Genomic DNA, 14,169 nt, shown 5'->3' with positions numbered 1-14,169 from the left:
AATAGAGATGGGATAAAATTACAGAAAAATAGAGATCCTCATCCTTACAGCTTCAACTGATTGCCACTTGAGATCAAGTTCAGCTTGCAATTCCTCTTTAAAATATATTATAATGCATTAACATGTGTTATTGAGATGGCATGTCTTCCTTGGAAGCATGTAGAATAAGCAGGACCTGACTAGATAAATTGTTTGCTCCAAGCTACCACGTTCCACTTTCCTGGTCATAAGAATGTAAAAAATTGGTTGAAATTGAAAAAAAAGAAAAATTAGTGTTAATTCACACCGCGTTGCTCCCAAAGTAGACGAGGGTAAGAGGAAGTGCTGGGTGGGAATTGCTGAGCGTGTTCCAAAGCCAGCACTTGTAGTCAAATCTTTGCAACAAAAAATAGAGCATTGCAGTGCTGAGTTCTGATCCAGCTTTTCCAAACCTTCTCATTCCAGACTTCTCATGGGATTCATGGTGGTGACTGCCTTCCTGTCAATGTGGATCAGCAACACGGCCACCACTGCTATGATGGTCCCCATATCACAGGCAGTGCTGGAACAGCTGCACAAGTCAGAACTGGAGTCCAGTGGTGCTGGCGAAGCATCTGAAAATGACAACAAAGCCTTTGAGCTGCAGGAAGGGTCAACTCCATCTGTTAACTCCAACGAAAAAGAGGAAAAAGGTGAGTGAATTCTGGGCAGCTTTCTCTTCGGGGTGATGGAGGATGACCTGATGCCTTCTTCACTGGCATAAGACTTGACAGTAAATTCTAAAAGAAAAACACACCTCAAGCATCCTGACTGCATCACACAGCATTGATGAGGCTCTTCCAGGAGCCACACAAAACCACCATAAAAATCTGCTGATTAGACTCAAGTTGGAAATAGATCAAAAGATACAAAGACATGATAACTAATCAATAAACCAACAACAGGAATACATTTTCCACTGGCTGAAGCCTTTCCATGAGGCTTGATATTTTTCTGTATCTTTGTCTTAGTTCAGTTCTTGCCTACTGTGTAACGGATCAGATAATATGGAATTCCCACGGGAAAATTTCTGGCCTATTTCAAGCTAGAAGGGTAGGGATTAAAATGATCTTTCTAATCCAAAGCTACACAATCAAGCAACACTATCTCTTTACCAGCTGTCTTGCCCTCTCCTCATGTTTGAGATGACTCCATTGCTTCTGTAAGTTCCAGTACCAGCGGTCAGGTGCTGGTACAGAATAAGTTCCCTTCAGCCCAGCTCCTCTGGCTCTCTTGTAACTCCCTGAATTCTTACCTTTCTCCCCTCCATGTGCAGTTCAGACATCACCCTAGTTCACCAAGAAGGGTCAGCAAAATGGGCAGAAGATCAAAAAATTAACAATGCCAGTCTTAAAAAGAGGAAACTTGGTTCCATCAGCTTTGAGTTCCATTGTGTCCTAGCCTTGAAATACTGAGCTGTGCAGGCACAATATCTTTTCCTGTCCAACCAAGCTTCTGCATCTCTTTTGTTCCTTGGCATCCAGGTAATGCTGATGTCCTGACAATTGAGGAAGACAGAAAGAGAAATGAAGATCTGGTAGAGCAAAAACACATGAAACTCTCCAAGGGAATGTCTCTCTGTATTTGTTACTCAGCCAGTATTGGAGGGATTGCAACTCTGACTGGGACAACACCAAATCTGGTACTGCAAGGACAAGTTGATGAGTAAGTCTTTTTGATCATGGGATTACAAACCCGCTAAATTGCATCATTCTGTACAACTGACTTCCAGGCAGCATAGAGAAAAAAATTATCACTTTGGTAACTTTGCTGGAAAGTGAGCTTCTCTTCCTTAAGGGGCCTCACAGTACCTCTCCTGTTTTAATTCATTAAGTAAATACAGAAGAGAATGTGGAATTTTGGATGCTAACAGCTACCTGCATTTTACAGCCTCTATCCTGATAATGGCGGCGTCATTAACTTTGCCTCCTGGTTCTCCTTTGCCTTCCCCACCATGATTGTGTTACTGGTTTTGGCATGGATTTGGCTACAGATACTGTACTTGGGCTTTAAGTGAGTACCCTTCACCCTCTGCACTCCAGCTGATGGGCCTGTGATCAAGGACTCTTTGCAAAAGTGATCCTTTTATTGATGGGGAAAAACACACAGCAAGGAACAAATTCCTCACACAGAACAGAGACAAGCAGAACAGCACACTCAGTGTCTGTTAAAATACTGCACCTTCTTCTCTGAGGAATCGGATCAAATCCCAGCTAAACACACTCTGTAGATGCAAATAGGAAGTTCTAGCAGTGTATGACCTGTTCTGTGGCATTGTTGTCATGTCCCAAGAGATTGCTGTGCTTCAAAGCAGGAAATGCCTTTGTGACAAGAGTTGCTTCAGACCTAGAGGATTAGTCTTGTGCTATTATTTCCAATGCTAATCACCCCCAATGCCCAGCTTACATTACCTATTTGTTTAATACTTAGCCTATCAAGTTTGTATTATCCCCAACCTCCCTTGTTTTACATAGCAAGAGTGCTGTAATACCTGAAATGGTATTTTCATCTTCAAATTCCTCCTTTAAAATTCCCATTTTCTGTCATTTTTAAAAGCTTGGCAACTCTTTACTTCCTAGTGATCATACAGCCTTGTCAGTCACACTGACCTTGTCCTGCTCTAGTGGAAGGGGTCCCTGCCCTTGGCAGGGGGTTGGAATGAGATGGTCTTCAAGGCCCCTTCCAACCCAAACCATTCTGGGATTCTACAGTATTTTTCCCCATGTGCTCAGATAGCACAATTCTTTTTGTATTTAAATCATGAGCTTCTAGGGGCAGGAAGCTTCCTTCTGATCACCTCGGCGAGCCATGGTGCAATGCAGTTAGTACCCACCACGGCTGCCGATGCTATGATTATAATATATTTAATTCCAATATTCTTATATCTAGAAGACATTATGACTGAGTCTAAAATTTGAATTGTTAACTGAGGCTGTCTGGCAAATGTCTCTGATATTACTTGTCCATTTTCTTCTAGTTTTAAGGAGAATTTTGGTTGTTCTGCAAGTCCCTCTGCCAAGGCTAAGGAGAAAGAGGCCTATGCCATCATAAAGGAAGAGAGCAGGAAGTTGGGCAGAATGAAATTTGCAGAAATAGCAGTTTTGATCCTGTTCATACTCCTGGTACTGCTCTGGTTTACAAGAGAACCTGGGTTCATACCAGGCTGGGCTACTGTTCTTTTCAACAAAGATGATATAAGGTACTACCACTTTTCTTCCTCAATTTGAGTAAAATAAGCGTGCTGGATTTTGTAAAAATGAAAACATAGCTGACTAAATATCTGACGGGTCTGTTGCAGCTACGTCACTGATGCTACAGTTGCCATCTTTATTTCAGTTTTGTTGTTCATCATCCCTTCTGGCTTTTCCAACAATGCACAAACAGGTGAGTTTAGTGAAGCACCAAAAATCAACTGCCAGAATAGTACATGGGAAATTTCATGTTTGGGGTTTACAAAGGAATTTTCAAATATTAAATAAGATTCCAAACTGCTCTTCCTGCATAGCTACAGCTTTCTGTTTAGGTTAGGCAAGGCACATATCCCATAAAAGTTCTCTGCTTCTCATTATTTAACTAATTAGGAAACTCTTATCCCAGTAGTGTTCCTGCCTCTGCTATACACGTGTAAAAGCTTCTGAGGCTGGAATCTTCAGGAGAGAAAACAACAGAAACACACAGAATTCTGCAGATATCTTGCCACACTTTTAGTTCACCCTTCCTTGCATTGTACTGTGCTTTTGGAAGCAGCTGCAGATCATTCATTAGTGGTTTTGCAAGTCAAGTTTTAAAACCTTTGCTGATGAGACTTTTAGCATTTGCTTTGGGGGGTAATTCCAGGTCTTGCTGACAGAAGGGTTTCCTGATGCTCAGACTAAAGTCATGTCCCACCAAGAAGTTCTCCTTTCTTTGGAGAATGTAATATGGCTTACAAAATCTTTTTGGATTTCAGATGGCAAGTCAAAGTTCCAAGCACCTCCACCTCTCCTGAACTGGAAAGTAGTTCACGAAAAAATGCCATGGAACATTGTGTTTCTGCTGGGAGGTGGTTTTGCCTTAGCCAAAGGCAGCGAGGTAACTTTCCTTGGCTTACCTGGGATCTGTGTCTTCCTATAAATGTAGTATCTTCTTCTTTCGAATTCTTTGGAAGGGACAGCATGTTTATTTCTAGGTAACCTAACAAATGATCCTCTCTATGAACACTGTCTCCTACATGTTTCTCTGCAGAGAGCAGTTTGTATGAGAACTGCTATGACAAGGGAAAGTCAAATTGACATGAGAACTGTAACTGGACTGCAATGTAGTTATTTCCTCTCCAGTCTACTATCCTGATAACCCTTTTTCCTCTGTTACAGGAATCTGGTCTGTCTGCATGGTTAGGTGCCCAACTGACTCCTCTTGAGAAGATCCCTTACCCAGCAATTGCTTTCCTGTTGAGTCTCCTCGTTGCCACTTTCACTGAGTGCACCAGCAACGTGGCCACCACCACCCTCTTCCTCCCTATTGTGGCTTCAATGGTAGGTTCCAGCATTTCAAAATGTTCTTATAAGAACAGTTTTCAACTCTTCTCCAAGCATACATCTGCTCAATTGTCAAAATTAACTGGCTGCCATAGCCAAGCACTGGTTTGTGTATCCAAACAGGGATACAAGACTTAAAACATACATATGTGTGTGTGTGTGTGAATATATCTCTGTATAAATACACTGTGCTTAGTTCAACCCTTCTAAAATCATTGTTAGGGAAGAGTAAAGGGATTAAATTCATTGGCATATTAGACTTTGCCTTCTGGCCTAAACAACCCCATGAGGTCACTGCCAGCTGTACTTGTTTTTTCCAATTTGTTCTGCACGGAGACAGCAACAGCAGCAGCATTTGCTTCCCTGCAACATTCCATTACTGTATTTCACTCCGACCACTGGCCTTCCAGAAGTCTCTGAGGGTGATAGCATGACCTAATTCAGACTTTTTGCATTTCCACTGGAGATTCCTGTTGCTGGGGTAGACATAGTTCTGCACCGTGAAAAGCTGGTTCCGGATAGAAACTGCAAGAAGCTCCTTCAAAATCTTTTTGCATAGGCCACAGACTCCAGCAAACCCTTAAACTAATCCATTCACCTTCAGAGCTTGGGTTGCCCTGTCTCCTCTGATCATTTCATTTTGTTCTTAACCACTTTGAAGCCACTCTACAATTTTTTCCCAGGGTTTAGAGGTGAATGCCAACATTATTAGCCATTCATACAGCAGCATCAGGAACACAAAGCCCTGACCACAAAATCAATTCTTGCATTTGTTGCATAAAGATGTGGACTAGAAGTGTCTAAAGCAGCACCAAAACCTGAGTGGTTGCAGTGTTTGATGAAGAACGAGGTTTCTGACAGAGACAAATCAACCAGTTTTCTGACACAAGATTTCTCTGCATTTTTGGGTATCAAAACCATCTTCTTTGCTCTCTCTTCCTGCACAGGCTGAAGCCATTTGCCTCAACCCACTCTATGTCATGCTGCCCTGCACACTTGCTGCATCGCTGGCGTTCATGCTCCCTGTGGCCACTCCTCCCAATGCCATTGTCTTTTCCTATGGACAGCTCAGGGTTATTGACATGGTGAGCAAAATCATCTTCTTGTCAGAATTTTCACCTCTAGATTTGAGCTTTCCTTTTTCTAGTATTGGTTCTTCTTGTGAGAGTGTTAGAAATCTCACTGGGCTGATGTAAAATGAAAAGAAGATGTGTGCATATAATAAAGGGTCACACTCACTTAGAGCCCTTGAAAGGTGCTATTGAGCTTTTAAAGAACAGCCAAGGCCCCTTGAAGATGTTCCAAGAAGAGCTGCCAACAAGAAACAGCAATGTCTAAGTACTTGAAAAGCCCAAATGTAGAGCACAGAGGTGTCAAAGAGCCCTGTCCTGGGCAGTCCTTCTGCAGGGATAGGGGACAGTCTGGCACATCTCACTAGGCTGCCCTGATGCCCTGAGAAATCACCATGTTAAAGACAGATGGACATGGATGCCATGTCTCTTGATAACTTTTCTAACTTACAACTGATCCAAGAAGAATTCCAAAGTAACATTAGGGATAAATGCCAGGTCAGAAGAGAAAGTTCTACATGAGTGAGTTTAAAGGATTTCAGGACTTCTAAGTAAGGAGTTTTATCCAATGGCAACTCATTTTCCCCCAGTACAAATTATATTTGTGAAGAAAACCAGCTTAAATGTAATTTGATGGAGTTCTGATCTGGAGTTGTGAAAAAAGACTGAAGATGAAATCTATCCATACAAACAATCCTGACCAGCAAGGAAGGAAAAAAAGTGCTCAGTTCAACTAACAGTGCTTCTTTTTTTATAATTCTAGGTCAAAGCTGGATTTGTACTCAACATTCTGGGAGTTCTGACAATAACTCTTGCCATCAATACCTGGTCTTCATCTCTGTTCCAACTGCAAACTTTCCCATCTTGGGCAAACAAGACAGGCTTGTGCCCATAACACGGAGAGGCGAAGGGACCAGTGACTGTTCCTGTTAGAGCTGCAGTGAGAGCAGGACTGCCCTCCATGCCAGCTTTGCCAAGGCAGTGGCATAGACACAGGCCTGTCTTCCGGAAAAGGACAAGTCACCTGCAAGCAAAACCGTTCTGTTGATAACAGCAATAAAATTGCACAACAGTGCTGTTAGCTGGCAATTTTGTCAGTAAGATGAGGTAACCTTTGGCTTTTCCACTGTCCCAGGAACCTTTAGATTTTCTGTCTCTGCAGGGGTATTTTCCCCAAGTGCTTTTCCACTCCACCTGTAAAGTCTGAAATCTGCGGTGAGAAAAAAGAGAGGTGTGTATATATATATAAAAGGAAGACTCTGTGTTCCTGATTTCATGCAGAGATCTGTGTCTTGTCACAATTAACATGACTATTCACATGTATATGTGTATATGTTCAAACTGTACATGATTGTTATATACTGTTATGGGCATTGACAGCATTACAGACAAATCACATAATGTCAGCCCCTTCTCTTTTCGAAATATATTTATTTGCAGTCCTCTTGTTATGAATGTAAAAGACTATTTTTTCCGCATTGTTATTTATGTCAGATTACACCCTGCAAGACCATGACAGGACCAGCAACGTTCCCCTGAGAAGGAGAGAACCCCTGTGTCCTAAAATAAACATGATTGAATTAAAGATTTTTTTTAATGTACTTCTGTGTTCTGCATAATTTTTAAACTATATATCACTGCTTCTGTCTTCCATATATCAACTACTTTTCTGTTTGATTATTTAAAATATCTTTAAATAATCAGAGAAATCAGCATAATTGATTTTCTCTTATCTTAAAAGTAATAAATATTATTATTGACAGTCGAATTTGACATTGGAATGTCAAATCCGAGATTTTCCTTTTAAAAAGCATGTAATACTGTTAAATATTTAATACCTATTCTGCTGCAACTGACTTCCAGTAGCACATAAACTCCTAATGACCAAACTGACAAAGCCACTGGAATATCCAAAGACACTTTGCCAAAACTATCTCTTAGTACCATAACTGAGGTTGGGTTCAGACAGAGCAGTTATTCAACATCTGACCCTGAGGTTTGCACTGAAATCTTTGTTCTGTTGTTGCCTGCCTACATTTTGCACAAAGAATGTGGCTTTTCAGAAGTCCCACTCTGATGGCATCCCCATACTGGTTCCATCAGAGTGAACATGAGGGAATTTCACTCAAAATCAGTATGTGCTCTTTGAAATCTGTCTTCTTTCTTTCTTTCTCAGTCCTAAATATTAGGAGACAAGGACATTGTGCAGTGTACATTTGACTTACAAAATGCCAGAATTCACTGACCTGCACTAGTTCCTTTCCACTTCCAACTCTCCAGACAATTCTGGTGCCTGCTGGTCACTGATCCCTCTTGCACTGATGGTTTCACTGGCCAGTTGCTCCCAGAAATCACTGCCCTGGAAAGAACAACCTGTTATTAACCCTTCAGTACCTTTCACAGAGAGGGTTTTGATGTGTGATAGGGATCCAAGAGAAAATCCACAGCACAAGCAGGACAGGCATTTATTCTCTGTTGCTAATGAGCTCCTGGGTAATTGATTTCAAACACATAATGACTTGTTCAGGTCACTGCTAAACCACTCTCCTTTCCCTTGGCATTTAACTCTATTAAATAACATCCAAATCTCCCTAAATATTTTCATTAGCCTGCTCACCCTGTGTCTGAGGACCTAAAAATGACAAACTCAAGCAGATGATTTTCTGTGAGCCTCTCCCTTCTTCTCTCTTTGTCTGCAGCACCAGGGCAGCATGCACAGCTTTTCTTGCCTTTTGTTTTCTTTGAAACACTCACAGAGTGTTTACATGTCCTTCTAAATTACTGCTTAGCTAAGCAGGAAAGGTGGAATTCTTATAACATTTCCCATCAGCCTCTCCTTCCAGCCCTTTAAAACTATGTTATGACTCTTTGAAGTCTTTTTTGTTAGACTACATTACTCAGAGGCTGTGATGAGCTCATAAGAAACTCACATTTCAACCTGGTCTAGTGAAAGATGCCCCTGCCCATGGCAGGGGTTTGGAAGAAGATGATCTTTAAGGTCCCTTCCAACAAAAACCACCCTGGGATTCCATGATTCAAGAACTAAACTTGAGTTGTATCCCTAAACCAGTTTTTCCACAATACAACTCTATTAATCCTGACGATCCATCTGTATTTCTCCCATTAATATTGTCAGTGAATTTTGACAACCTTGGGACAAATGCTGCCCAAAATTCTATGGAAGCAGGGAAATGCTAAAAGGGTGTGCATGTATTGGCACTGGTTGCTTACAGAGCACTGCAGTTAGGAAGATCCAAGCACACTCCAAGAAAGAAGGAAGACAGACCAGTTGTACTGGTTATTAGACATAGTTAAGGAGCTAAAAAAAAAACCAAAAAAACAATCCAAACCAACACACACACATTTCTGCCAAGCCAGTTATAAGAAGATAACCATGTGCTAGCCTAAGCCTCTGGCAGAAGTAAAAAACTGTTAGCTGTCTTCTAGTTAGCTAAATATTAATCATCCTGTTTAGAACCAATCATGTCACTAACTGGCCAGAAACTTGGTTAAAGATTGTGGTACCAAGAAGGTGTTTTATCTCTAGCTGCAGTATTCCTTGACTTCCACAGAAAATATGATGAGCAAGGCAAATTCCAAAGGAATACTCCTACTGTTAGTAAATCTGTAACTTTTTTGAAAGGGATTTAGGAGGCTGTACTCAATAAGGTCAGAAGCCCGGCAGAGAGGGAAGCCAAGCTCACACAAAACCAAGAGTTTCTTGGCTCCAAAATGCCCTGTGACAAGAAGGAAAAAAGCCAGGGACTAAAGAGAACTTCCACCTGGGCCTTGCGCCACTGGCCACCACCGATGCTGGCCAGCATGCCCGCACAGCCCAGGCACGCCTCGAGGATGGCCACCCGGAACGTCCGCGTGCGCCTGTCGCTGGTGTCGGCCACGTAGGCAAAGCAGCTGGCCAGGATCAGGTTGTAGTCTCCTGTCAGACCACTCAGAAGGTGTCCCAGGAGCAAGTAGGCGACGTGCAGCTCCAGGTACATGACCAGCAGGTAGACGGCCGTTTGCAGGGCTATGCCCGCTGCCGGCAGGATGAGCGCCGGACGGCGGCCCACGCTGTCGCTCCATGGTCCAAACAGAGTCACCGAGAAGAGACAGACAAAGAAGCCCCCCAAGTTGATGTAGAGGTTCCAGTGGGAGACCAGGGCTTCCACCTCCTGCAAGAGAAACAGGCGGCTGAGGGCTCTCAACAGCACCCAGTGCCACCCTGGGCTCTCCACTGCCCCGCTCTCCCCAAGCTGCCCTTCCCCTCCGGGCTCCCTGATCCCCTTGGGGCTCCACTGTCTCCCTGGACACCCCATTTCTCCTGAGTTCCCCTCTCCCCTGCTTGTCCCCACTTCCATGGGCTCCCTGCACACCCAGGGCTCCCCTTGGACACTCTGCTCCCTTCGGGCTCCCCGTTTTCCCCTGAGCTCCTGAGTTTCCCCTGAGGACTCCCTTGTCCCCCCTCTCCCCCGGTGCCCCCTCACCTGCTGCAGCGGGTCGGCGGCAGCGCTGCTGTTCCCGCAGCCGGCGGAGCCGCTGCTGTTGTGGCCGTGGTAGCCGCGCTCGGCGCCCAGCCGGTCCCACAAGTACTAAAACAAAGATATTTACTCAGCATCAAAGTCTGACCACTGTGAAGTCGCATTCCTTTTCATTCACAGCACTGGCAATAACCCTCCATGAGTGCGTCCAACGGAATGACAAAAGAAAAACCTTATATTCGCAAAAGTCGTTACACATTGATGCTAAATCCCGCCTTTTCCGCGCCCCCCACTATACAGGGTTGCTGTAATTATTTCACGGTCTTTGCTGCCATCTATCGTCCTTTTATTACAATTAGAGTCCAGTGTTACACAGTCTTTGTTCCAATCGTATATTAATTCTTAGTAGTGTTGGATGACTTCTTTTCTTCTTGGATGAATTTTTTTTCGTTTTTTTTTTCATTTTTCCTTGAATGCTGATTAGTTACGTGTCAGTTGGAAGAGATACGTCCTACCTACTTGCAAAAGTTCTTTCCTCAGTCCCCCTTACTTACAGAAGTTATATCCCTTATCTAAGGATAGGCAATTCTCATCAAGTTAAGCAAAAAATGCAAGGCTCATGGCACGTTAGAAGCACGCGCATAGCTTTAGCCTGAAATAATTCCACGCTAATTCTTTATGTGCTGTTTTCCATTCAAGCGTCAGAAAAAAATTAAAATCCAAAAAAAAAAAAAGAAATAAAACCCCACACATTTATATTAATAAACCACAACTTAATTTGGAATGGACACGGTCTAGCAGACAGTGTTTAAGAGTCCCCTTCAGCACTGGGTGGCGAGCGGGCCCTGCAGCCCCAGGGTGGCCCCGAACGGCAGCGGTTCGGCCGCGGGCGGGGGGATCGCGGGGGCGGCGGTTGGCGGCGGGTGAACGGCCGGGTCCGTTGCCTTCCAGAGGCAGATCCCAGGCCCTTCAGCACTGGGATAGCTCCGGCGCCATGGCTGGTGTCTTGGAGGTGATCCTGGCCTTCAGGAAATACCTCATCATCATCACGGTAATCGTTTTGCCTCTCGCTCTGCCTCTGGCGGTGCCTACCAAGGTAAGGACTTTTTGAATTCCACATCTCGGAGCTGCTCCTTGTAAGTGGCACAGTGAACAGATCATCAGTCTCCTTGAAGAACACCCAGTGACATGCGATTTGTGACTTTTGCTTTGCATCTGACTGGTTTAGCAAAGGACTTTCTATGCTGAAGATTATAGGTGTGAACCTAAGTTACAATCTAAGGTCCAGTTTTAATCCTTTCTGATTTTCTATCTTCTTTGACTTTTTTCCTTTTTTTTCTTTTTTTTTTCCTGTTCTTATCTCAATCCTCCTTAATTACAAAAGTTACCCTTATCCAAGGTTAGGAAACTTTTAGCAAGTTCGGCAAAAACGCCAGGAAGCACACACACAGCGCAGAATTACCTCAGGTTAAAGTTAATTCCTTACGAGCTGCTTTCTATTGAAGTGTTAGGAAAAAAATTAAAACCTAAAAAAAAACCCCACCCAAACCTATTCATATCAATAAACTCCAACTTAATTTGGAATGGACACGGTTTAGCAGACAGTGTTTAAGAGTCCCCTTCAGCACTGGGTGGCGAAGAGGCCCTGCAGCCCCAAGGACACGGTGGCCGGGAGCGGCGGCGGCTCGGCCGCGGGCGGGGGTCGCCGGGGCGGGCGGTGTTTGACGGCACCGGTTGACGGCGGGTCAACGACCCTTTCAGCACTGGGATAGCTCCGGCACCATGGCTGGAGTCTTGGAGGTGATCCTGGCCTTCAGGAAATACCTCATCATCATCACTGTAGTCGTTTTGCCTCTTGCTCTGCCTCTGGCGGTGCCTACCAAGGTAAGGACTTCTTGAATTCCACATCTCGGAGCTGGTCCTTGTAAGTGACAGAGTGAACAGACGGTACAGATTCTTTCTCAGAGAACCTTCTGCCTGTGCCTGCCTCCTGATCCCTGCTGACTCCCAGTTCAGAGTCTCCTTCTCCAAGCTTCCTTCTGCACTACATTAGCTCTTCCCTGCCTGTCCCAAAGCTCTTTCCTCCTCACAGCTCTGAGTGTTATCAGAGACTTTGGAGCTCTGACCGGAGGATTGCGAGCGTGAATGATAGAGTGGTACTGGCTGGAGGTGCAGTGTGGTAACTGTTCAGGCGTGGCACCTCACTCTCTCACTAAGCAAATAAAATAGTTTAAATTATTACTTAAAAGCTTACTAGCAGGAAAAACAGAAAAAGTACCTTTTGTTTTAGTCAACTTTTCATAGTCAAAAGAGTTCCTGAAGGTAAAAGAGATCTGGATCAAGCAGTCTCGGCTCAGTTCCTTTTTGAAAATGACTCTCTCACAGGATGGAATTTCATATTTTTCTGTTCTGTTGAGCTATTAACCTGCCCTATAGTGACATAGCAATGGAGACCAAACTGTTATAATTGAGAGCAAACAATGCTAAAGTTTTAGCTTATAGACAGATGAATGTCCTTGCAGGAAAACTGACTTTGTGAAAAAGTTTTTTCCCACTTTTACTGAGAGCTTGTTCGCAGCAGGATGGAAGCCAATAACACTGTGCCTATGACATATGCCCCAAAGCCCAGCTAGGGTCTCTCAAAAGGCACCTATTGATGTCTTTTAAGAACAAAAATGGATAAAAAGAATCATCAAACTGAAAAAATTCTCTCGGTGCTTGATGGGATGGATAATTAATGTTCTTACTGCTCTCACTCAAAAATAAGGCTCAAAAATCCATATTTTCATCTCTTCATGAAACTTTTCAGATTTCCTTCTCCAACCTGTCTGCTTTCCTCCAATCCCTGTATAAACCAATGAATGCAATTATGTGTCATTGCCTTCTGGAAGGCGGAGTGTTCTGATCATCTCCTCTCCCCCTCTTGCCCCCCAGGAGGCCAGATGTGGTTATGTTATCATAGTGATGGCAGTTTTCTGGTGCACAGAAGCAGTACCATTGGCTGTCACAGCTCTCCTACCTGTCCTGCTGTTCCCACTAATGAATATCATGGATGCAAACACAGTAAGAGATTTTACATCATACGTTATGTATTAATCAGTCAGCTTCTCTTATTCTGGGATTATTTCTCAGAAAATAATAATATTAACATTAACAACAACAATACTAATAACAATAATTAGTATTAGTAGTATTACTAATACTACTTTTACTATTCCACTGCTGTTACACAGGGAATTGGCTGTCTTCTTCACAGAATAGAACTTGCACAAGCCCACAGTGAGCTCTGGGTGGAGCTGCTAATCTGAAATCAAAGCACTGTTCAGATGCAACCCAGAGTTACTCTGTGCTAATGGCTTTGGAACAACCTCCCTCAGAAAATGCCTTCTCTCTTGGCTTCTTCTGACTGTTTTCTCTCCCTTGTTCCACATTACAGGTCTGCCGGGAATATTTAAAGAACACCAATATGCTTTTTGTTGGGGGACTGCTGGTGGCCATTGCCATTGAGAACTGGCACCTACACAGGCGTATGGCTCTGCGGGTCTTGCTTGTCACTGGTGTCAGACCAGCCCTGTAAGTAACAGTCAAAAAAACACCATGGGATAAAGGACTTTATGTGACATATGTGAATCTGCAAATCACAGCCTACAAATGTTTTCCTGCAGTCCAAGTGAGTTAGTGCCTGAGCTAACCTTGCAAATGGGGATCCTGTGATGGGTTACAGACCTGGTGTGCCTTTTTTTGAATTCCAAATGGCTTTAGGTGGAGAAATAGCAGCAAGAGAGTCAATGGTGGTAAGACACAGCTTCAGACAGTCAGGAAAGACCACAGATGAAACACAGCAAACATGGACTCTCTGCCTGCTACACTGATTGCCAAGAGAAGAGAAAACATGAAGATGCTTGTTTGGAAAACAAGTGTTTTCCAGACTAGAATTCTAAATTATGCGGAGGCTACAACACCCTATTTAATCTGTCTTAGCTCCTAACAAGAGGGAATACTGAAGGAAATTACAAAGCAATAGAATAAAAATACATACAAGATAAACCCCTTTCCATCTCATGTATAATCTACATCTCATCTAAA

At 43.5% G+C, this 14,169-nt stretch overlaps 2 protein-coding genes and 1 long non-coding RNA gene across 6 annotated transcripts in view; 2 read left to right on the top strand and 1 right to left on the bottom strand.

Annotated features, from left to right (window-relative positions):
* Positions 1-7,170, top strand: part of LOC113971138 (solute carrier family 13 member 2-like) — an 11,917-nt gene extending 4,747 nt beyond the window's left edge. Inside the window, exons 4-13 of the mRNA XM_027690739.1 lie at positions 445-671; positions 1,377-1,382; positions 1,500-1,683; positions 1,909-2,031; positions 2,996-3,217; positions 3,317-3,402; positions 3,968-4,089; positions 4,371-4,532; positions 5,483-5,620; positions 6,369-7,170. Of these exons, the coding sequence (XP_027546540.1) occupies positions 445-671; positions 1,377-1,382; positions 1,500-1,683; positions 1,909-2,031; positions 2,996-3,217; positions 3,317-3,402; positions 3,968-4,089; positions 4,371-4,532; positions 5,483-5,620; positions 6,369-6,500 (1,402 nt within the window). The 3' untranslated portion in view covers positions 6,501-7,170. The remainder of the gene's footprint in view (positions 1-444; positions 672-1,376; positions 1,383-1,499; positions 1,684-1,908; positions 2,032-2,995; positions 3,218-3,316; positions 3,403-3,967; positions 4,090-4,370; positions 4,533-5,482; positions 5,621-6,368) is intronic.
* Positions 1-14,169, bottom strand: part of LOC113971139 — a 22,641-nt gene that overhangs the window by 7,621 nt on the left and 851 nt on the right. The window contains exons 1-2 of one of the 3 annotated variants that reach the window (XR_003535451.1): positions 9,388-9,479; positions 7,852-7,964 (exon numbers count right to left, since the gene is read on the bottom strand). The exons of 1 other annotated variant lie outside the window; for it this stretch is intronic. This is a non-coding gene — a long non-coding RNA (uncharacterized LOC113971139). Of the gene's footprint in view, positions 1-286; positions 423-7,851; positions 7,965-9,387; positions 9,480-14,169 lie in introns of those variants that run through there. One more of the 3 variants, XR_003535452.1, reaches the window with a different exon arrangement.
* LOC113971133 (solute carrier family 13 member 2-like) overlaps positions 10,993-14,169 on the top strand; it is an 11,419-nt gene continuing 8,242 nt past the window's right edge. Inside the window, exons 1-3 of one of the 2 annotated variants that reach the window (XM_027690731.1) lie at positions 10,993-11,179; positions 13,018-13,146; positions 13,520-13,656. In XM_027690731.1, the coding sequence (XP_027546532.1) occupies positions 11,078-11,179; positions 13,018-13,146; positions 13,520-13,656 (368 nt within the window). In that variant the 5' untranslated portion in view covers positions 10,993-11,077. Of the gene's footprint in view, positions 11,180-11,859; positions 11,968-13,017; positions 13,147-13,519; positions 13,657-14,169 lie in introns of those variants that run through there. The other variant, XM_027690732.1, reaches the window with a different exon arrangement.

The sequence above is a fragment of the Neopelma chrysocephalum genome, unplaced genomic scaffold (assembly GCF_003984885.1).
Source record: "Neopelma chrysocephalum unplaced genomic scaffold, ASM398488v2 Primary Assembly neopelma1_82, whole genome shotgun sequence".
Classification (NCBI taxonomy): Eukaryota; Metazoa; Chordata; class Aves; order Passeriformes; family Pipridae; genus Neopelma; species Neopelma chrysocephalum.
This window is presented reverse-complemented; position numbering and strand designations above follow the sequence as displayed.